The sequence below is a fragment of the Opisthocomus hoazin genome, chromosome 4 (assembly GCF_030867145.1).
Source record: "Opisthocomus hoazin isolate bOpiHoa1 chromosome 4, bOpiHoa1.hap1, whole genome shotgun sequence".
Classification (NCBI taxonomy): Eukaryota; Metazoa; Chordata; class Aves; order Opisthocomiformes; family Opisthocomidae; genus Opisthocomus; species Opisthocomus hoazin.
Window position 1 is genome coordinate 12,290,765 of NC_134417.1, and position 23,515 is coordinate 12,314,279.

The 23,515-nt window shown below is 37.2% G+C and overlaps 1 protein-coding gene across 1 annotated transcript in view; it reads right to left on the bottom strand.

The window, feature by feature from the left end:
* The window catches only part of SLC9A9 (solute carrier family 9 member A9), a 220,026-nt gene that overhangs the window by 95,266 nt on the left and 101,245 nt on the right, over positions 1-23,515 (bottom strand). Inside the window, exons 10-11 of the mRNA XM_009931818.2 lie at positions 5,985-6,098; positions 4,192-4,303 (exon numbers count right to left, since the gene is read on the bottom strand). Of these exons, the coding sequence (XP_009930120.2) occupies positions 4,192-4,303; positions 5,985-6,098 (226 nt within the window). The remainder of the gene's footprint in view (positions 1-4,191; positions 4,304-5,984; positions 6,099-23,515) is intronic.

Here is a 23,515-nt window from a genome sequence, read left to right on the forward strand (position 1 = left end):
GCTTGTCCTTGACTTTGCTTTTCTGTAAAAGACATCTCTCAGGATGCACATGCTTTACTATTTTCTGATGGGAAAAAATATCGGTTTATTTTAAACACATATTTGAGGAGGGAAGGAACCACTATTGAAATGGTCTTTTCTGGTGGTTATAGTGGTTATCTAGATAACTAGTCCAGATTAAATGCTTAAATTATTGGTGGCTACATTTTGGTGGAAAACATTGCTGCTTTCCACAACAGCACCACAATGGTACGTGCAATATTAAATCTAGAACATCTCTTTTGGCAAGAGGGAATATTAAAAAAAAATGTTAATTAATATGTCACTAAGATTCTCTGATTCTTGAGCAGTGGACTGAGTATTTCTTCAGTGTAGAGAAACAGTGAGTGCCCTCACAGCATTTTTCATTTATAAAAGGCTCAACGTGGTACATGAAAGCTAATTCAGTTTTAACTAAAAAACATGTTTAAAGTAAAATATATAATCAAACAAATCATTTGCTTCCAAGTAAAGCAGTGGGAAGCAGATGAATATAACCTAAAATGTAAGGACTCAATGAAAAGCAAGGAGCACTATTATATATGTCAAAATACAATCCAAGTAACAGCATAAATGAAGGAAGGAAATTTGAACAGTCTCAGAAAATGGTAAGGTACTGAAATAGGCTGAAGATAAGGAAGCTCAGGTTTTCTGTGACACCTCAGGGAAAAATACCAACAAAGCACAATGGAATGGTTGGCTCTAATCGACACTGGTACCTCAGCCACACCTGGAGACAGTGGCACAGTAGAAGGAAAACAATCTGATGAACCATGAGCAGAGATTGTCTCCCCTCTTCTTTCAGAGATGCCACACTGACAGCAGCTCCACAGCTGTGCTGTGATCCATTGAACCTTTGGGCTATATCACAGATTGCCTACCAGATTTTTCTGCTAGCTGTGCTAGTCATCAGGGACTCATCTTTAAGAGATATTCTTTAATGTGTCAGGACCTCCAAAGAAAACCACCCCAAGGGTTAAGCTTCAGAGGCCCACAGAATAGACAAGGTGTGTCCTATTGGGCTTATTGTCCAACCTTTGATCACACTTCACACACACACGTCACTCTGAACCCACTCCTCTGAAGAGCCTTTGAGGGCAGCAGTGATTGTGGGGAGTGTGGAGAGAATCTGCTGGGAAATACCTTCTGTATGTAGATCTGGTGTTTTGGGTTTTGGTTGCAGCTGTAGTTCTCTCTGCTCTTCTTCCTTGCTTTCTTTTCTCTTTAGCTGATTTCTTTTTATATCTTGGAAAAGTTCACTTCGACACTTCCCACCACCATGTATGCGCAGATGTAAATGCCTGCACAGCCACTGCCTGTACACAAGGCATTCTTTCTTGTTTTGCTTCTCTATTTGCCTTCCACCCTTTCAGACTCCACTGCTGCTGCAATGTCTTATACAAACAGCAACCACCCCTGTAGCACCGTGTCCCACAAGCCTCCCTCTTGCTGATTTATATGCTATAGTGAAGTGGAAAGCACACTAAAAAGTAAATAGAGATACTGGAGAAGAGTGGAAGGTGCAGTACTGTACCTGTGAAATAGTCCCCTCCTGGCCATGTGGCAGTGATGCCCAAATATCAAACACGTTACTACCATTGCTAAGTCCATCTGGATCCATTTATTTTCCTTCCTTTTCAATTTTATTACCAGTTTAAGGCATCATAGCAGGGTCTGAACTGAAATCACGCATTTTTCATGCAGTATTTACCGCTAGTGTATAGCAGTAGCTTAATTATACAAGGACTAATCTAGTTTTGATTGATAGTGGAATATTGTGAGGAATTATGAATAAATATAGTTGTAAAAGTGAATCCACCCTCTATAATATGTTGTTAGAGGAGTGGCATAAGCAGATGAAGTATGTAATAAATCAAAATGCTACGTAAATGCTTCCAAGCCCTAACTCTTCCACCTTTTTATAAATGTATTAATACTTCTCAAAAAGTAGAACTTAATGACTTCAGCAGATTTCTTTGCAGAGTAAGGTATACTCAAATGCTAATTGATAATATACTTGCCTGATCTTAATTGTTTTTTTCAGACTTTGATATTCATGGTGGTTATGGCAGTAAAACACAGTAAAGAAAGCAGCAAACATTTGGTGCATTCAGTAATGGTAAGATTGAAAACAAAACTAACCCTGAATTTGTTGTTTTCTACATCATAGTGTGTGATGCTGTGCTGAGTGAAGCCCAGTTTTCCCCAGGATTGACTAGAATCTGATGCTATACCAGAATATTGCTGCTGATCTTGTGTAGGCAATAAATGTCTTCCTCCAAACTCAAATTCAATGTCTTGTTTAGTCATATCAGAAATGTGTCTCTCTTCTGGCAGTCTTCTCTGTTTATCACTATACACAGTGTGATCAGATTATAGTAAATAAGAATGTTATTGGTAACTGAGTACAAACCTTAGTGCATGTTAAAAAGTACGGTTACTCAGAAAATCCACATATTCTAAGTGTTGTGTGAAGTGTGCAGCTGCTGGCAGTGTGAGAGGCAGTCAGTCTTTATTGCTTTCCTTACAGGTGATGCCATTTACTTTTTTATGATGTTGTAAAGTTATTTTTCTCTGCAAAATAGTGTTTCTTTGAAATGAGTGAAAAACTACTTTTCTGAGTATTTTAACATTTGCATTTTAGAAGTTTTCAATACCACTATTTTCAGTTCTCAGCTGCCAGATTGTACTCGAAAGCTAATGTGTGAGTGTGACTTCTCACGTTCAGTTGTTGGCTGCAGGCTACTTTGGGCTCCTAGTTCTGTGGAGAATGAAATTTGACTGGAGAAAACGAGGAATGAAAATTTGAAGAATAGATATATTTTAGAAGATCTTTAATTCTGTACTTTATCTGATGAAAAATAAAAGCAAAAATGGGGCCCAGAAACTAGACAACTAATGATATGAAGCTGTTTTTCATGCTGTTACCTCGTTGGCCGCCTGCTAGCTTTACTAGTGATCTACATACATGGCTAATAATTGTCGGTGAGCAGGCAGTCTGAAAGCCAGTTCCTAATGGATGTATGTCATCATCTCTCACTACAATCTAGCTGGTATTAACTGACATTTTCAGTGACAGCTTTTAGCAGAAGGATTGAATGGATACAGAAATGAACTACTGTGTTGCTCTCTAGAGAGATGGAATTATACAGGCGTAAGTGAGGCACCCTGATGTGGAGTACTCCTGATGAGGAAGCTTGAAATGTGGCGCATTGTATTTTACTTGTTATCTGGCTAAATAGATCAGTGTATATCAAGGCTGTCAATCAAGAACTTTTATCTATAAAAATTTGGACAAGGTTTTTGTATAAAAAGAAAGAAAATGGAGAAAAAAATGCTGATTTTCTAATTTTAGAAAATTATTTCATAAATGACATCAGGGGATCTGTGTTTCTGTCTTTTACTGAACAAATAGTCTTAGCCTGTAAATGAGTTTTTCCTAACCAGTATCAGAAAGTCAAGTGGAAATATTTCTATCTTGTGCAATTCCAAAGATACAGAATCCAGCTGAGATTTTAACAGTTCAGGGGGTGATGCACAAATCATAGTAGAACATGGCTCCCTCTTCCAGATTTTATTTTTTTTTTAATTCTACAATGTTAACCAGAGTTAAAAATTAATAAAATCTGAATCTGTAAAATGAAGTACTCAAATATCAGGCGGGAATGCATATGAAAAAGTCTGTGGAATTAAAGTCTCCTAGTCTCAGGTTTCAAAGCAAAAACTGTTCCTGAAGTTAAAGCAATTGCCAAAGCTCGTGTCCGATTTGAGTATCGGTATTAACACCTTCAAAGCTGGATATTTATTTGCTGGCACGTAAGCATACTGTGAGATATACCACAGGTGCCTCTAAAACAACACAACATAAAAACACGGTATTCCAAAATAGTCATGGAGGTGTAGACAGATGGGGGATGATGGGTTTAAAGACTGGCTTCCTGGGTGGTAGGTTTACAAAAAGTCAATAGAAATAGGTCCAGAGCACAGTGAAGGTGATGAGAATACATCCATTTGCTTCAGTAGCTTTGAAGAGACCATCTCGGGTTTTGAGATAATGACTTGTTTGTGACAGATGCAGCTTTTTCTAGTGACAGATGACGATCTTTGTCAGTTTGTAAATGCGGACAGGAAAGGTACCAAAATAGCACTTACCTGAAAACATCATCATGTGCTGAAAGTTCCTGGGAATCTTTTGTTTTCGACCCAAATTCAAAAGCAGAGAAAGTGGATATATGTTGCAAGCTCTTGCTACAAAAACTGCCACCTAGAATGTAAGATGTTGAGGAAAATGGTAGAGGAACTACTGATGAAACAGAGTTAACTTAAACCCAATATTTCTCCAAAGCTATTTTAAAAGCGTAATTAAAAAAAATATGAGATTATCTTCCTTCATATTTTACATGTCAGGTACTTCTGGTTCAAATTTCATTATAAAACTGTGCAGTGGCAGAGATTGTCTTCCCCAGACACCCTGGTTTTATATTCATCACTATATATCCCACCTCAATCATTCCACTTTTACTCAGCACTTTTGTATCACGTGACTTCATCTTCAGTCCTTCAGCAAAATGCCCGTCACCAATTGCAGAGATGGCATAATCTCCTTGAGCAGCAATTTGCAAAGAATAAATGTGCTTTTGAACGTGATTACTTTCTTATTTCCTGACAATTCATATTGTCTATACCCAGCACTTTTTTTTTTCCCCTTCCTTTTTCTTTGGAGATTTTTGAAAAGGAGTTCTTTATGACTCCTCGGTGGAACGATCACAAAAGTTGCCTTAATTAGAAATATGAGGCTATTTCAGATTAAAAGAAAAGACAATCAGAGCTCTTTATACATGCTTTTAGCAGGTGCCATACTCCCCTTGTCTTGTGACTCTTAGGGCTCAATTACGGCACTCTTAGTCTGAGACATGCTGTGGACTGTAAAACAGATGAAGTACTTGAGTGGTAACGTCTGAGTGTGTCATCTCTGCTGGGCCAAGAGCTGCTCTAAAGCTCCTACGGGCTTGGGAGGACATGCGTTAGCAGTGGCTGCTTCGCATGCCTGTGCTCGGCTGTCCGGCGCAGCCCTGTCGCAGTCTGGCGGTCCTCTCTGCCACCCAACCCAGCCTGTAGCCAAGGCAGCTGTGATGCAGTTCTCAGTGTTCATTTGTAAATTATGTATGAAAATTACTGCAAGTGAAGAGTATGATCCCAACTTTCAAAGCTCTTACAGTTCATCAAAAAGTGATAAGCAAAGGGCTGCTGCTCTGAGCTGAAAAAGTTATTGTGTGAGTTGTCAGTGTGAAAAGTATTGATACCACTATACAAATAAGCAACAGATTTGTTGAGAAACCATGGCAGAATTAGACACAGACTCTGTCTTACCAGTCTCTTAGATACATGATGATGTAAATAGTTCCACTTACACTAGAGATATCAAATACAAAGATGGAAAGATTTGAGCAATGCAGAACTGTTTGCTTTTTAAGGACTTCATATCATATAAGTAGCTTTGGGAAGTTCTACTTATGGCACATACCTGTCTGAAGGCAGCTCTACAGTTTGTGGATCTGCACTGGCTCCGGACAGGCAAAAACACTTTCTGTGCCTGCACCTGTCCTTATAGATGTGTCCCAATACACATCCGAATTTCCCACCCCCCTTGTGAACCATTGGCAAGAGTTCCTCAGCTGGTTTAAAGACATTTGCCTTGTAGCAGATCTGCAAAACAACAACTTGTCAAAAGGCCACGTGCTTACACGCATTGAGCCGATTATTGAGATATACGTAATAAAGACGATTGCCTTTAAACTTGTAAAAAAATTGATTTTTAGTATGTAAGGAATTGATCGGTTTGCTTGTTGAAATTTTTTTTTCCACATGGAACACACATTCTTTATATATATAAAAATACATATATACATGTACATAGACATCTGCTTCTTTAAAGCAAAGGATACAAATGCACCAAATATAAAAAGAGGACTGAAGATATGATTTTGAAATGTGAATAGTGCAAGTCCCATGTAACAGAAGATGACATTCTCAGCCAAAAAATTCATGAACTCGAACAGCTGAAATGAGAGAGAAAGAACATAATTACGACTGTTACTAACTACTGTTTATCACCAGATTCCCTTGGAATACAGAATTGTTTAGACAAAAGGAACGGAAATTGCATCTATTTCATGGGTGGATTTTAAAACTATCTAATCTGCTATACAGTATACATGGTGTCTTTTAGCTTTAAAAATGATAGTTGCTTGCATGTTTTTCTCTGATTTGTGTATCAAAGCATGACATAGACAACTGATAAAATACATAAACAGCAAGTAAGTTATACAAGCTTCAGTGCAAACTGCTATGAAGCTGAGGGAATTTAACTTCACTCATGTTTACACAGATGAGCCTGGGAAATGGCTCCTGATTACATGAGTGGCTATGCATAATACTGTACTGGGTATGGGTAACACCAATGCCAAGAGAGAAAAAAAAAACAATCCTAAATGGACTTTCAAGAACCTGTGCCTGTAAAATATAACCTGATCTTTTTTATTACCACTGATGTTATCCTGCAGATGAAAAATTTTTTTGCACTGTATGGACATCAATATCAATGACTCATTTTAAACCAAAATATTTAAGATATTTTAAACACTTTATAAAATAAGCCTAAAATATATGATTATGGTAGGATTTCTTCTGTGGAAAAAACAAGCAAAGCCAAAATATTAATTTTCCTTGAAAGTATGTTCTTGATTGTGTTTGCAGCTGATTATATAAAAGCTAATAAAATAAATTTCATATTTATCCACATCTGGAAAAAATCAATCATTGCTACCAAATAACTACAGAGCAGAGAAAAAGCGGTCTTTTTGCTTCTGAAGTACTTTTGGGTTCAGGAGACTATGCTAACAAATCCTGGTGCAGAATTAGGGCCGAAGTTCATCAGTCTTTCTACAACCAGTCATACATCACTATCTGGAATGTTACTATGGAGATATTTTATTCATCCTCAACAGGCTAATGTATTTTTTGTAATATGATTGTGCTTCTAAAAATAAATATCCAATAACAGTCACTAAGATCTAACAAAGGAAAAATGAGAGCTGTCAAACTCATTATCTAAAACAAATTTCAGAGAGAAAATGGCATAAAACCCAGTAGTATGTGGGAAGATATTTTGGACCCCATGGCAGGACCATCAGTTATCCCAAGCACACATTCCACAGCCCCATTTTGTGCTGTAATGCTGAGCAACATGAAAACACAAGAAATATTTGCAAGTTGGTACACTTAAATTATTTACATTAAACTTAAATGAGAGAAACCAGTTGTCAAAAAACCTCAAAGTATGGGATCTTGTGACCCTTAGAAATTATTATAATAAATCTCTGCATTTCCATTTTGGGAGCAAATATAATCTGACACATTTTTCTTATGCTTTACACAATGTATCAGGAGTGTTATGACAGGATCTACATATATATAAAAATATATTTGTGTATATATAAAAATATATTTTTGTATATATAAAAATCTTTTGAGGGAAGGGTACTGTTATGAGGAGCCACAACCACACACTTCAGTTGTTGGGATAAGATAAAGGTGCTCCATTGGTTTTAAAGCTGAGTTCCATTTCACTCTTCATTTACAAAATCTCATTCAAGACTTAAACAAATGTAAAGTACATCTACTATTGATGCATTTTAGAAACACAGTTTCTGGAACTAAAGTTTATTTCTTGTATTCTCCAGACTTTTGGTTGACATACATTTTCTGAAGGTAACCAGATTTTGCTGTATCATTGCTTTTGCTGTATACTCTTTCTCAATAATCTTTAGTAGTAAATTCAAGCTCTTGCCTGAAGACATTACTGCTTTTAAACTTGTCACCTCTTGTCTCCCAGCAATCTGGTCAAGATGCAGTCTTTATGTATTTCTTGTAAATTCAGTTTAGTGCATCTTTTACACTTCCCTATAACTTTACCTCCTTTTCTGGCTACGTACATCCTGTTTCTTCCTACTTCAGTGCATCTTCAAACCTCCAGAATAATTTCAGTAAGTGATGCTTAAAAAGAAAAATCCCTAGCTCTTGACTGTGTGCTTCCAATCCACATGAACAATATACACTTCCTTCACTTGCTGGGCCAATGTTTCCTTTGCCACCGGCACAGGAAATTAGTTTTCTTAGCCCATATTTACAGTGTATGTAACGCTTTTAGCCATTTCATCTATTGAAGATAACACACAACACTGTAATCTATTGCAGTTCTGGAATCATATTGCTGGACATCGACTGGTTTGTTTGTAAGAGCAAATACAACCCAAATACCATTTTTTTTTGCTGTGAATTTTGGTGCTGAGCTGTGCTGTATTTTTTTCCCCCCTCTCATCTCTAACTTCTATGTATTTTGCTCTTCCTCTGTCAGAGCACTGCCTACTTGCTAGAAGATTAAATTCAGACTACTTTCCTTCCTTTGTATAGCAAAAATCCAGGTGCTATTTCAATAGTTAATTTAGAGTAGGCTTCTTCCTGTTCCAGGCGCAGCCATGATACGGTCTCTTATGAAAGATTTAACTCCTTAGAATGGAAAAACTAGCTCGTTAGCTTCATTCAGAGTCTTCTGTATTCCCCATATAGTTTGCTCTCTCTTTTTAAAAGTATATCACTCATGTGACACATTTATTCATGGAGTGCAACCTATTCAAATTTCTCACTCTGAGTTAACAAAAGAAATATTAAAAAGTATAAACTGCTTCAGAACTAGTTATTGTCATAAAAGAAGAGATATCTGAATGCCTTTTCCTGGAACACGACACTTGTAGATATAACATAAAACTTCTCCACTGTCCTCCAGACTTCACTTTTATTCCTGTATTCAGCATAGTGTTTTATTTAGTGTTCCTTCAGCTTCTGTGTTTTGTTCAGCAGTAATACAGAGCCCATGGAAATAATCTATTAAGCACGTAACTGTCAGCACTGTGCAGCATAAATCCCAACAGAACAAAACAATTTATTCTGAAGAGATCTTCTGAAAACCATGCTAAGAAACAGCTTCCATAGAAGCATTTTCCCAAGTTGTCGTGCCTTTCACACAAATGTTTCTGTCACTATTTTAAAGAAGAGATGTCAGGACCTTTGGTGAGAAGCAGAAGAACAGGAGGAATAGATTTTCATCCGGAATTTATAATTTCCTGGGACACCCAAGGAGTTCCAAGAAGAGTTGCAACAAACACATTAGCCTCTGCAGAACATCCTTGTTTTGTCGAAGTGGCCATAAGCCAGGTCCATGCTGGTCCATGGTCTGCTTAAATGCCACTCAGAAATTTCCCTTATTTTGAATATATGTACTTGCAAGTGGGGTTACTTGCATGGACAAAAAAAGAAAAAAGTGTTAGGATTAGAATCCTAGATATTGAGTCCTTGAAAGTATTTTGTCTATAACCATAAATTCCCTTCCCTTGCCTCCCACACAGACCACTAATCCCTTTCTACTCTAAATGAAATTGGCATTAAAGTGCTCATATGATGCCATTAGTTTCCCCAAGGTTACCAGAAAATTATACCAGAAACCATTTTGATATACACATAGCGATAAGACATTTTTTCTGTATAAAACTCAAAAAATGCATTTGTAATGTGCTATTTCTACCTCTCCATGAAGTCTATAAATCTGCTTATAACTTGAAAGCAAAAGTTTAATAAATCACCAGTGTCAACACCAATCTGGGCACTTGGTTTAGATGTTTAGCTCAGTGAGGTCCTGAATCTGGCATTTGCTTTGCTTTGGTTATTTTCTCTGTGGATATTGCAAAAGATTTACATTAAAAATGTCTATTAAAATTTAAGTAATATCTATTTATTTAATAGCACATCATTCAACAAATATGCTTAGGTTTGCCATTACTCTTAGCAATTGTGATGTGCAAAAAATCAGTTTTAAGTTGGGATGTTCTTCTGGAAAGTACCACTTCCAGTTCTGTTCTCACTGGCAGAGGGAGGAATCAATCCAACACCTTAAGCATTGCTGCAACCACTAACTTTGTCTTATACTGACATTTTATTTTAACTCAAGTGAAAAATTTTATATGATAAACCATATAAAAACTGTATTAGTTTTATCTTTTGAGTGAGATAAGGAAAGTGTCTTCTTTTTTCTTTTCCTTCCTTCCACCCCCACAGTTAAGTTCAAGACATTAGAGAAACAAGTTACGCCAAAATGGGTTTTGCAACTTGATCCATTTTATAGAACCAGTTAAATTTTCACTGACTGTTAGAAAGATTATCTAGGTAAGTAATTAGTGCACCTGGAAGATGGGATGCACTAAGTTCTAATCTCAGCTGCAATAAAAATAGAATTCTTTAAAGGAGCATCAAAAGGAGAAAACGAGCATATTCTATACCACGGTCCCCTTGTGGTTTGGGAGACAGAAAATTCAAGATTTCTCAAATCCTAATATTTTAAACAGCATATTTCATCTTAAGGGAATAAAGTTAGTATAAGAGTACCAGCTAACAGCAGAATTACAAACAGTGTTCTTTCATCTCAAGGGAATAATGTTGGTACGAGGGTATCGGGTAAAAGCCGAATTACCTCCACAGCTTATTTCCAGCAAAACTCAGTGAATTTTACTTACTGATGGCAATATTGCATTCTTTCACTTGATTCAATACCTGCTGAAGGAATGTCATCCACCTCTTACAGGCACCTGCAAGGCTGCTCTAGTTGCATTGATTTTGCTAGCAATATGGAGGAATGCCACCTGTCTCAGGTGATACATTCTTGCATGACATCAAAATAGGGAGAGTTTTAGTAGTCCAACAGCAGCTAGGAAGTTAGGATGTAAAATTGATTATACTTTTTAAGAGAGATTGGAAGGTGATAGAGAGCTATTAAAATCCCAAGTAGTCAATGTTAAGTGATGGTTATACAATTTATTATATTTGAATAATGCTATTTAATTAGAACACCGCTATCAAAAATGTTCCATGAAGTCAAGGATATTGATAAATCAATAGTTGATGAAAATTGCTTTCCCCTAACTATTCTGAATTAAAATGCAGTGAGAATTCAGACTACCATAATTTTTCTGAGATTGCAGAAGCCTTTATTATAGCTTAATTGCTTTATTTAATCTTTCTCTTCTGATTAGAGGTTTCAAAATCAGAAAAAGGTCTGAATTTGAACCTCTTGCCTGAAATCCTTTATACAGCTATAATGAATCTTCACAGCATAGTGATATAATGCTCTTTTCTAGAATAACATGCTTAGATGAAAGAATCAGTAAAAGCAACTCAAATTGATAGAATATAAATTTGTTTATGGTGCTAATTTTGATATCCAAGCATATTTGACTGTAAACTTACAAACATACTAGAAGAGAGAGATTTTTACAAGATCTTTTATGTCTTAGGGCAAAATTCTGGCCTTTTTTATCAGTAGGCTTTGCTTCTGAATTCAATGAATTTCACCCCACCAGATTTATGGAAGGCACACAATAACTTTCTATTTCCCTATAGAGATGAGAGGTTTAAAAGATTTGTAAGGCCTGAGGAGGAACTGAGTAAGTAAAAGAAAAAAGAAGTAAAGAAAACAGCAATCCTTTCTATTATTAAAAATGCTACAGGTCTTGAATGGCTTTGTTGGGAAAAAAGAAGTTTAAACCACAAAAGTTGAAAATTAGGCATCTAAATGAGAATTGTTTTCTTGTTCTAAGCTACTTGGAGCAATGAAAATCAGAGGGAGAATGACTTTAAAAGTAAAACATTCAGAACTTCTAAAAAGGTTTAACCGCAGGGGTGAATGGCAGCTTAGTTTGGTTTGTATTTATAACAAATCTGTCAGCATAATTAATTACAAGATTCAAATTAGTTTTCAGAAAGAACTTTGTTATTCAGTTTTATCAGTTAATTGACAAGCGACTCCGTTCAAAATATAAGACTCCATATACTAATTTCTGATATGTGTAAGGCATGGGGAGCAGTAGAAACTTTGGTGTGCCCTTGTGGCTGTATAGCCAGATTCAGAGCCTCATGAGAATTTACATGTTGCCTTTAATAGCCTTTGGATCTAGCTGTAGAAAAAATAATTGTTCTATCAATAGTCTTGCTAAGTTGCCTAGGAAATGGGTTTTCTGCAAACTTTGTTGTCTTTTTTCAAACATGGATCAGTTTGTAAGAGAAGGAACCTTTTTAGATGGCTGTCTCCATTTCCTGCAGCACAACCAACTTTTGCTATTAAACATCAAGCATTAAGTTGTACCTAAAAATAAGTCAAGAATGACGCCTTAATGGAAGGTATCGCCAGAACAGAAAGGATGATGCTGTTGCTGCTACAGCTTGTCATCTAAGTTATTATTTGGTTCACAAACTAGAAACACCCTTTTTCAAATTGCTTATTTAACTTAAATTCTTGAACTGAGATGTCACAGGCACAAAGGAAGGAGGAATCATCAGTACTTGCTTGTATCAAGACAATGTGCTTGGGGATTACTGCAGTTAAAGCTCTCTACATTTACTTTAGCAGCACTGTATTACTCTGTAGGTATTAAGGCAGGGTTCTGCTCAAGATGCGGCATAACAGAGTGTACCTGGAAAATTGTTTGCAGGGACATAAAAAACTTTCGACTGGTCAGCAATTAATGGTGGTCCTGGAATCACTGTGTTTAAGGATGAATTTGGAAATTTTTGGGAACATTGATAGCTGTTTCATTCACTGATAGAGGGATAATTACAGTAATGGAAAAATGTGAGGCTGTGAACAGACCGTACTGTCTGGGATTAAGCTAGTATTCTTATAAAGCTGAAATCAGAGAATAAACTGTGTAGAAGAAAAAGAATAAAAAACCCTGCAAAATAATAATAACATCAAGAAAAATTAGTCTTAAGCTTGTGACCTATTCTGAGCAACTTGCAAGATAGTTTCTTGGAAGGCATCTTTCTAGGGCAGTACATCAATCAGGTGAAAGCAGGGACATCATGCACTGGCAGTTAAGCGCTATATAGAACAATGGTCCAAAAAATAAGCAAAAGAAAGAAATAATTTGTGGCTTTGCCAAAGCAAATTGCAGCTAACAAAGGAGACTTAGATGCTTTAAAACATGATTGTTCTTCTGGTCAAAGAAAAGCAGTAATCTCCTCAATGTAATTTAGTCATCTTTAGAATTGCAATGAACTAATACATCTTTTGTGTTTCTGCATTTTTGTCAGAATTAGAGGAACTGCTGCTGATTTTTCAAAAGTAAACCAAAATCAATCTCATCTTTCTCTTTTCACCCCTCTCAAGTGTTTTTTTTCCTGTGACTTGCCATCACAGTCCTAACCTCAAGCGATCAATTCAACTTCTAGGGAGGATAAATGCAATTTATTCTATTTCAATTTGCGGAGAGGAAATATTCTCTAATATTAAGTGAGTTCGTAAAAACAATTTCATTCCTTGCCAAGATTTGGGTGTTGGAAAGAAATTCAGTCAGTCTTTGACTTATTAGGAACTAGTAAGGGTCTTTAGCCTCTTCGGAAGAAAAAAAATGGATTCTTCTGAAGTCTGTAGTGTTTTTTCTGCATGCTTCCCAGCAAGAATCAAGACTGCAAAAAAATTATCTGATGCTCATGGCTATAAGATTTCCACATCACTGCAAATCCAACATACTACAGGACAAATACTCCCTCTCTTTGCACCTGTTCTATAGAAATTATATTGCAGCTTCTATCTACCCATATTGATGCTTCCCTGTACAGTCTGTAAAAGTTCTTCTGTGGAAAAATGCTATAGAACTGTAAATTAGGAAAAACTCCATTTTACCTTTATACAGAAAACAGTGGCAGTATTCATGTTTTTTTTTCCAATGACATGCTGTTTTGTTTTTATTCAATGCCTAATCTACGATAAAAGAGTATTTACTCAGTAATTTTTCTACTTTCTGTGCCACAGTTATTTGTTCAGGATTTTCCATATATATACTGCTTTTTTTAGAAGACTGTTTACAGAGGCTGGAGGGGAATGGATGCAAGACCTTACCTCTTTCTAACCTAGGGAGAGCACCCTCCCTCTAAGAACTATTCTACCTCTAACTGGTGTTGAATAGCATAAGATCCTGATGATATTAAGCTCCATTTTTTATTCTTGAATACTTATAACTGATAAGCCAACTTCTAACTACATTGCCTTGGCAGAATGCTACCCTATAGTTATGTTCAGGAGTATCATTTGCAATTACTTTGCAGGTTCTAGTACCAGTTTCTGAAGTAGGTTACTAGATTAGTAGGTCCCCTGATCTGCTCTTGTATGGCAAAGTTTAGGGTGGGAATTCAGGAATTTTTTTGTTTCATTTCTACAATCATCCGTAAACAGCTTTCCTGCCTCTTGATGTAAGCTGCTATTCAAGAATCAATGATTCACTTGGACAAAAAGACTGAGAACTGTGAATTGCAACTATGTTGTTCTGTGTCACATTTTTTTCGTGAAGTATTGGAGTACGTGTCTTTATCTAACAGTCCTTTATACTTCAGAATATAACCTAGAGCACATACTGTATGGAGATGAGATATAGGAGACAGAATGTGAGGGGGATTTCCTTCAACAGTAAGTGTAAAAGGTCCAGTTTCTTAAACACAGAAAATGTCAGATACTCGCTGGTGATGTACTTTTTGAAAACAGTACAAATGACCATCTTGTGGATAAAGCACAAGAAAGCTGTCATCAAATACAAGCTGGCTTCAAAGTGGCTGCAACCTTGGTACTTCCACAGTGAGTGAACAATTTCCTGTGGTGAAGGGCTGTCTAAAGCCCTGCGCTTGTATCTGTGAAACATATCCAAAATTTGCAGATGAGAGATAATTGGAGGTGATGAACATAAAGAGAGGAAATTATCAGCGCTGTTTATATGTGCGTTTTACATAGCACAGAATGTATATGTGGGCTTGTGTGTGTCTGCATACACCAACAGTATGTGTAAAAGAAGCCGATGGAGATGAATAGGTAGTATTAAGCACAAACAGGGCAAAGATTAATAATGTCAAAGCTATAAAAGCTACAGAAGTTGGATGCTGTTAGGGTGCAAAGAATGAAAGGTGAAACCTTGCCCCTGAAGCAGGTGTACACAAACCTGTAGCCTGTGGCTACTTGAATATAAACAATAATTATTTTTAATGGGGCAGGTTTGCTTATGGCTATAATGTGACTCTGGCTGAAACCAACAGGATAGAAGCTGCTGGAGAAAGCATTGCAAAGATTTCTAGTGTTTTCAGGTCTACTAAATTACTAGTAGCCTTCTTGGTAATGTTTTACTAATCCCACAACTGCTATCAGCCAAAAAAAAAAAAAAAAAAAAAAAGAAGGTGCAGAAATTAGAAATCCTAAACTAAGATACGCCTTCAACTGTACTTAAATCTGAGAGCTCAGGACACTCTTTATTTTATATCGCATTAAATACCCATAGTAAAAAGATCCAACTAGTCGTTCTTTAATGCGCCTTAAAAATAGCTCCTGATAAGAATCTGTAGGAAAGCAGAAGGGGGGTGGACTAGGGAAGTATCATCTGGCACCTCATACAGAGAAATGATTTTTCCAGAAAAGTATTAGTCACTACACGAATGTATGCTTCTGAGGATGCTTGGAACTCTTCTCAAGTTCACTGGAGGCAAAGCGCGATCAACGCCCCCTAAATTAGTGTGACTGAAGCAGAATTAAAAGTCAAAAGCTTGAAACAGATGCTCAGATTTGCATGCTATTTTCAGTATTTTAGGTGAATGAAAGTAGATAGGTACCAAAACGCGTGGAAAGATGGGGCACTTATTTGCCCCTCTAAATTTAGACATTTAATCTGAAAGATTTGGACAAACAGCTTTTTAACCCTCAGTTATTTCCACAGATGGGACCATAAGAAAGAGATGAGCTATAGCTGGCTGTTTAGTATGTCTTGCACTGTCCTACCATTTTGTATAAATGTCTTTTTTGAAGGTAGAAAATCCATTGATCGTATAATGGAAACACAGCTGTACAGTCACTAAAAAGATGGGATGCTGGTGAGTGCTTTGGACTAATGTAGTGTCTTCTTTACATGTATTTATTTTCTTCTTGCAGTTTATTGTGAGAGAATTTTAGTCTTAGCTAGATATTTGTAAAAAGCTTTGGCCAAGGCTTTTGTGCAGTCTTTTAGCTGATAATGGAGTTTTGCAGATGGTATCTCTAGCAAGAGAATTGTAAGGGATCAGCAGTCATGCAAGAATCATGTAAGTTAGAAAGGAGAGGTATATAACACATATTTCATATTGCAAGAATGGTTCTCTGTCAGTAGCAGTTTGGGAACATCAGAAATCACACAACAGCTCAAATTCCTTAAGGCCTCCCACTGCCCCAGGAGTCTCTGGGCAGGGCAAAAGCACTGCCGTTCGCAGGGGCAGGAGAGGCCTCCGGACATCAGTAGAGCTGCCAGCTCCCAAACCACGCAGGCTTCCTTCAGCGAGGTCTGTGCGCACTTGTGACAAAATATTTGATGCTCTATAAAGATCACGATGTAACCTATCTAACCATGCAACAAACAGCTATCATCGTTGCTTTACCACAGTGTCCCCAGGGGAAGAGCAATTATCAACACATTGACATGTGCTCGTGCCAAGTGTAAGGCAACACAGGGTTATAACAAAGGAACCTATGAATAATACCCTCAACATTAAAAACTATGTAAACCTATGTGCATAATAATTTTACTGCATTCCAATTTAGCAGTATAATGTATTATGCATAGAAATACAGATATTTTCTACAGGCTTTGTTCCACAATTGGAGAATTAATTGATAAATCCTGTACTGAAATCACCTAACATTAATGTGAAGTGTCAATCTTTCAGACAAAGAAAAAGTTAGAGAAAATTATTACCACTGGGACACAATTGTATTTTAAGAAAGAATCTGAGTGTTTTTACTTATACTATCATAATATTTGGAACCTCTTCATTTATAGCATAAGCCAAATATCATTAATGGCAAAGGGCTTTGGTTCCTGACATAAAACTGTATTACATCAATTTACCTGTATGAAAAATGAAGAATGGCTTAAATGAAGAATCCTACTTTTATTTTTTATCTCTGCCACAAATTCTGAGTTGTGACTGACTATATGTTTAAGATAATGTTGTAATTGTCAACATTTGCAAAACATGAAATTGAGTAAGATAGATTTCAAACTAAAGGTAACCATATATACTCTCAGCATGTCATGTTAAACTACACTTTGTTCTGTTTCAGCACGACATGTTCATGAGGCAAGAATATGTTCATAGCCCAGGATTAGACTGATTTTGGTTTGCTTTTTCTCCCTATGCATCCCACAGTTGCAGTGACAAGCAGGATGGCAATAATTAGGAAGGGACTTGATTTAACAGCCTAGGTACTTAGAGGAGATTCTCTGCGCACACTAGATGCGCTTTAGAGAGGTGGGGTGCAAGGCTGGATCTTTGCATGGACACAGACTTCAAAACTAGGGAGAAGTGCTGGCTACCCACAGTAAGGACAAAAGTTTCAGAGGTCGCTCTTCAAACCTCTTGCGAGAAGATTGAGAGAGACACAATGACGGATGTGTGCAAAGTAAAATTACATGATCTGTGTGGTTACCGAAACCAGCTTTTTGATTCTGCAGTAGCTTACATAGCCCCATACAGTTTGTCTCCACTGCACAGACAAAGACTTACGAGAGTCTCATTTGTGATTCAGGGCACCTTTCAAAGAAACTACAGCATGTGTCTCAGTTTGGAATTCCATTACATATTTCTCCATATGCCAATGAGATTTTTGCCTATAGGTTTTAATTCCAGTTGGTATATGTTAGCTAACTGCTGGCATCTGCTACCGCGCTGTGAAGAATAAACTATAACCTTAGCAATCAAAGAACTTTATTAATATTTAAAGAAAATGTTTAATGTTTAAACAGATTGTAAAAACTTTAATGAAGCCATTTGGAAACTAGTTTGCATACGGCATTATGCTCCCTAGCCTACCAGCATCAAAAATGACACAATTTTTCAACAAGACAACCTTCTCTGTAGAAACAGTGCTTTCACTACAGTTCTGGGTTTCTCCAGGGTATGAATTTCACTTGAGCATGTGTATTTTCCAGTTCCTGTGCTTAAGCAAAATGAAAAAAAGTTGTTTTCCTCTGTTTTTTTGAGACAAGATCTCTTTTTCATAGGTTCAAAATACTATTTTTATTTATAGGGAGGTGTGTGTGTAAGATGCTAGAATACGGTATTCCTCACAAAATGCTGATGACAAAGGGACATGTGCTTGATGGGAACTAATGAGGTCAGAGTAAATCTGCACATTCTCAGTTAAAGGAATCACTAAAGCAGGTATGCAAAAACAGAGCAAAAATGGAGAATAAAGAATGAAGTATAGAACCGAATACTCTAACGAGATTTCTTTATGTGGACACCCAATATATTCAGTATTGTGGATAGGATAGAAGCTAATTTATGATCTAAATCATAAATTATGCAGCTAATTACTGATATACCATAGTTATAAAGCCTGCTGTTATCAGTTTACTTGTAGCAATGTTTCCTAGCTGTTTACCATCCATCATGTAGCTCACAGCTAAAAGAGAGGAAACAATTACAGCATTTCCACATAAATTTAAGGGGAGCTGCACATAAAGAGACTGCAGATTAACATTCTTTTAGCATGGTTAAGTAATCAGGAACATCAGTCAGATAATGAGGGATTTTGTTCAGAAATTCGGATTGAAAGGCATGGTAGTATAATTCCTTTTGCAGAAATCAAGATTTTCTTGTGTTGTTATGATTCTTCTTGTTAAACCCCTACAGTAAGCAGCTTTAGCTTTCTTTATAGCGTTATACTATTCTACAGGGTTCCACAAGATCTTATGGTACATCTGGTCAAACAATGCATCTGGCACATTTCCAGGCTTCAGCTTTTTCTGCTAAACACAGAAAATAGCTGCATAGAGAACTGGAATTCATTGTATGCTTCCTGTCAATTGCAACCCATTTTAAAGGTATTAATTATTATGAGTGCTACGCATGTGGTGCATATTCAATTAGAGATAAGAAGGCAATTTATAAACGAGGGCAGCCTGTTTGTAACAGACCCAGTGGCTCTGCAGAGATGCATTGAGTTAGCAAGCTATGACGGTCCAGCTCAGGAATACGCGGCTTCGCCAGCATGCCTCTGCCGCAGCTTGAGCTCATTTAGAGCCTCCGGAGGGAAAACTGAACGTTATGAGGGAAAGCGCAGGACAAGAATGAGGGGTTGCTTCTCTTCAGGGTGCTTAGGTTAGAGCTGTAATGATAGCTAATATCTAGAGATGTGAGCTTTTGGACTTTTAGAAGGGTCTAAAACTGTGACTTCTGTTGTTTTCAATATAAGTTAGGTGTCTCAAAGCTAGCAGAAATTTCTACCTGCAATTTCAGGTATCTAGTCCTAACAGCCGTGTGCTGAATGCAGCATAAGCCATTCTTCTTTTTTTAACTCTGGGCTTACAACCTTTTTATGTCTGTATCATTTTATTCTCTCAGAAAGAAAAAGAACAGGGGCATTTCTATGTCCTGGAAAAAAAAAAATTATATATATATATTGGTGAAATATAAGAACATAAGAGCAAGGTTAGGTTTTTCCCTAATGTAACTAATTTCCAAAGTGTTTAAGCAAAACTGGCTAAAACAAGGGGAAAACCGTATAATATTATCCAAATAGAAATAAATCTTGCCAAATGCTGTTTTATTTTCTTGCTCTTGTTATCAGAAGTAGCTGCTTCTGCAGGCCTTTGTACTGACCACTGTAAGTTGGTCACCTGGACTCTTTCCTGAGCAGCACTGCCTGAAGTCCCAGTCTTTATTGCTTTTGAGTCTGAACTTGCAGGGGTTCAAGGAGGTTGGAAATTGCGTTTTTTTGTCCAGCTGCAGAAAGGGAACCATGAGACAGAAGGAGACAGTGCCCATCAGAACTAACTTTTATGCTCAGTCTCCACTTAAATGGAAGAAAGTACTTCAGACATGCATCCTGTTTAATGCTAACTAGGAATTTGGACATTACTGAATCCTTTAGGCAAGGACCTCTTGTATACTTTTACAAGAGTGCCAGACCTGAGTGCCATGTATTAGTCAAAAAGAATCTCCAGTTTACCTGCAGAGTATTAGCCACCAAATATGTTTCCTTATATTAAATAGCTCGTGGTGCTATATACCTCAGAAGATAATAAAAAAACATTCTAGTATGAAATTTTCCTGCAGACAATTGTGATTGTGGTGTGCTGGGAAAGCAGATTCCTCCTTCACAGCACATATGGAAAGACTGATTAGCATCTGATACTGGTAGTAATCTTGTTTGAAAGACAATTTTCTTTCAGTCTTTCTCTCTGCCAATCATTTATGTGGAATGACCTCTTGCAGTGCCTTAAAGGTAATTTTTTCGTAAGTGGAGCTCCTGAACAAATCACAACAGCAGCTTCCAATTAGGCTGCTCCTTTCAAAAGGATGAGAATTATGTTTTGTGGTGGTTGCTGCTTTGCTAATTATCGAGGACATTTTACTGTAAGTAGGGTTTTCCTCAGTCTAGAAATACTCTTGAATTATTTAAAAGTCAAGAGACTGAATTGTAAGAGCCATTAAATCCCGTCATTTGTGTGGCGTTTTCTTCCTAGAAGTGTAAACTAATTATCTATAAACAATCCAATGTCTGATAATAGAAAATAGCAGGCATTAACCAGAGATAAATTAATACAGGTTGTGTGCTTTAGAAGTAAGCAGAGCTGTAATTGTTTGGCCTCTTAAACACTCAGCAATAGCAAGACTAAAGCCACAGGGCACACACGTCCTGTGTGACTGGAGTGTTTAAGGTCAGGGCACTAAACCTATTTCTGTTTTTGCTGTTGCTCTCTATGGTTTTAGAGGGCTGCTTCTCCCACATACAATATGGGTGCTAGGTGTGCGTGTGCTCGCAAAGAGCAAACTGACGCAGTCTGGGCAGTAGTAGTACACAGCCATCTCTACTCAGCTGCTTCCCTTCTGTCACAGAAAGGTAAAAGCAGTTGCTGCAGTTCTTTGCGTGTGCTTTTAACAACAAAGTCAGGAGAAAGCATTCTGCTACTGGAGCAGAATTTGCAGTGCATTATTCCTTTTCTTACAAAAAGATAGCTGAGGGAAGAATCCTATAAGGTAGTCATTGTATCATGTATCTAGAGAAAGGAGATCTGTTGTTTCAATTCTGAGCGTAGGTGTGCTGGTAACTTGTTTGTAAGATAGCTGGGCCAACAGAAAAGCAGCAGAATGACCAGATCACGGTGGTGGTGCTTCATTTGGATATGGTGAGCCCAAAACTGACTTCAGCCACCTCTTTGCCTTTAGTCCTACAAGGATGTTTTCACTAAACATTGTCTGATTGCTGTTCAGGAACCGCTCCTTTGATTAATTGATCTTTTTTTCCCCCCTGTTTCAGTAGATTTGGACATCTCCACTGGTATACTTTAAAAGTAAAGTTGTACTCTTGTGTTCTGATTTGCTTCAGAAGTGAGTCAATAATTATGGATGGAACAGCATCAAGTCTGAAGTCCATATTGAGGCCATTCAATGACATATCAGGGTCAAAAGACTATAATGATCTGATTTACAGTTTCTGAGGATTTAAAAACTTATCTCTTTCATTATAGTTTTGTCAGCCTTTTTCAATTAATATGATTAAGTAGCACTAAATTAATATGCTTATAAACACAACCCTTTTACACCAAACTCAGTTTATGATCCAGCAATCAGCTAATTGATCCCTAGCCTGTTTCCTTGTTGGAAAATGTATAGCTATATCACAAATGAGCTAAGCAAGTTTTGAAGGCTTAATGTATTTTCAAGGGATTTCCAGGAGATATTAGAAGCTCTTCTGCAAAGTGATGACTTTTCACAGTCTGAGATAACCATGTCTGCTTTATAGTATGGAGGTTAAAATTTGAAGCAGTCAGTACTACGTCCATCAGTGAGCAAAGCCCAAAGACCAGTCTGAACTTTCAGTCCTTCAGGGTAAGTTAATTTCCTCTAGCAGTCCAAGTAAGACTAAATACTTTGGTAAAGTTACTGAGAAGTTAGGCATCACTGAGTTCTCTTGTCTTACCTTTACCCTGCTCTCAAGGTTGTGTAAAACCTTGGAGGTGAATGTCTGCTGAAATCTTAATGTGGCATCTTGTGCATACTGCACGCCCAGTGCAGCTGAACAATCAGGCCAGAAGCTTTTGTCTGTAAGGCAGGTGTTCCCTAATGGGTTTGCTATCAGGATCAGCAAAAAGTGTGAGTAACTGTTTAACTAGTTAGAAATGCTATCACACCTCATTTGAGAAAGCAACCTTCACAAGCTTGTTAGACACAGCTATTTGAGAGATAACTATGTAAACAAGGGCTAGACTGGTGGAATGAATGGAGACAGGCAGGGCAGTGTGTGACATACCCCCTTGCTGGCTGGGTGTGCTTTCCTGTGCCTTCTAGTAATTCCCTGGCTCTGCTTCCATAGGAGATGCATTTCAGAATTCCCTTTCCAGTTTTTATGACTTGCTGGCACTGTCATTTGTCTGAAAGCAGAATTCTCCAAATCCTTGCACACTTCACCAAAGACAGGTATGGCCCTGTTCCCTGGAGTGAAAGGAACGTACCCAAAAATGATGTAACTCATAAGTATGATGGATAACATTTATAGCTGTTAGAGAAGGTAGATGCTTCTCTTACCACTCCACCACTAAGAAACTGTGCTGGTCTTAGCTTGGCATTTGAGTGAAACAGATAGAGGGCAGAGAGAAAAAAGTAGTGAGGAATGTCTTCTCTTCCTGTAGAAAACACAGTATCGTCTGTGCATCCCTTTCTAGAGCTGACATGTAGGGATTTACAGTCTCCTGCTTTCAACAAACCAGTAATTTCTAGCAACACCCTGCCCAGCCACTGACTTACTGTAGCTGGGCAAATTAATGCAACCTGGCCTTATATGTGAAGAACCTAATGTAAAATTTGAACTTTAATGTCTTAAGATTTAGAAGCAACAGTTTGTCTGCAACATAATGTGGGGTTATGCTAGCAGCTGTGAATTATTCTAGAGAAAGCTGCACAGAATCAAATAGCTTTCGATCGGGTCCTAGCAGTTTCATCTTCTTCTTCACTAAAGATATTTTGGATAAATTAAACTTTAAATGTATGAAACTCGGGAGCATTCTGTTTGACCAAACTGTTTTGCCAGGGATGGCAGTGTCAATTTAATGTTAAAATCGCTATGACTATAGTCAGTGATGATGACTTGAAAATACTGCCATAAAACATCATTCATGTTAAAAATAAACAATAAAAATGCACAGACAGAATGTTTATAAACACTTAGTGAGAACTGGGATAATTAGATTGAATGAAAACTCTCTAAAGCCTGCTTTTTCACTAAATCTTTGTTATCTTACATTTCTTATGACAGTGTTAAAATGATCCATTGTTTATGACAAGATTTGTGTTACTTGAT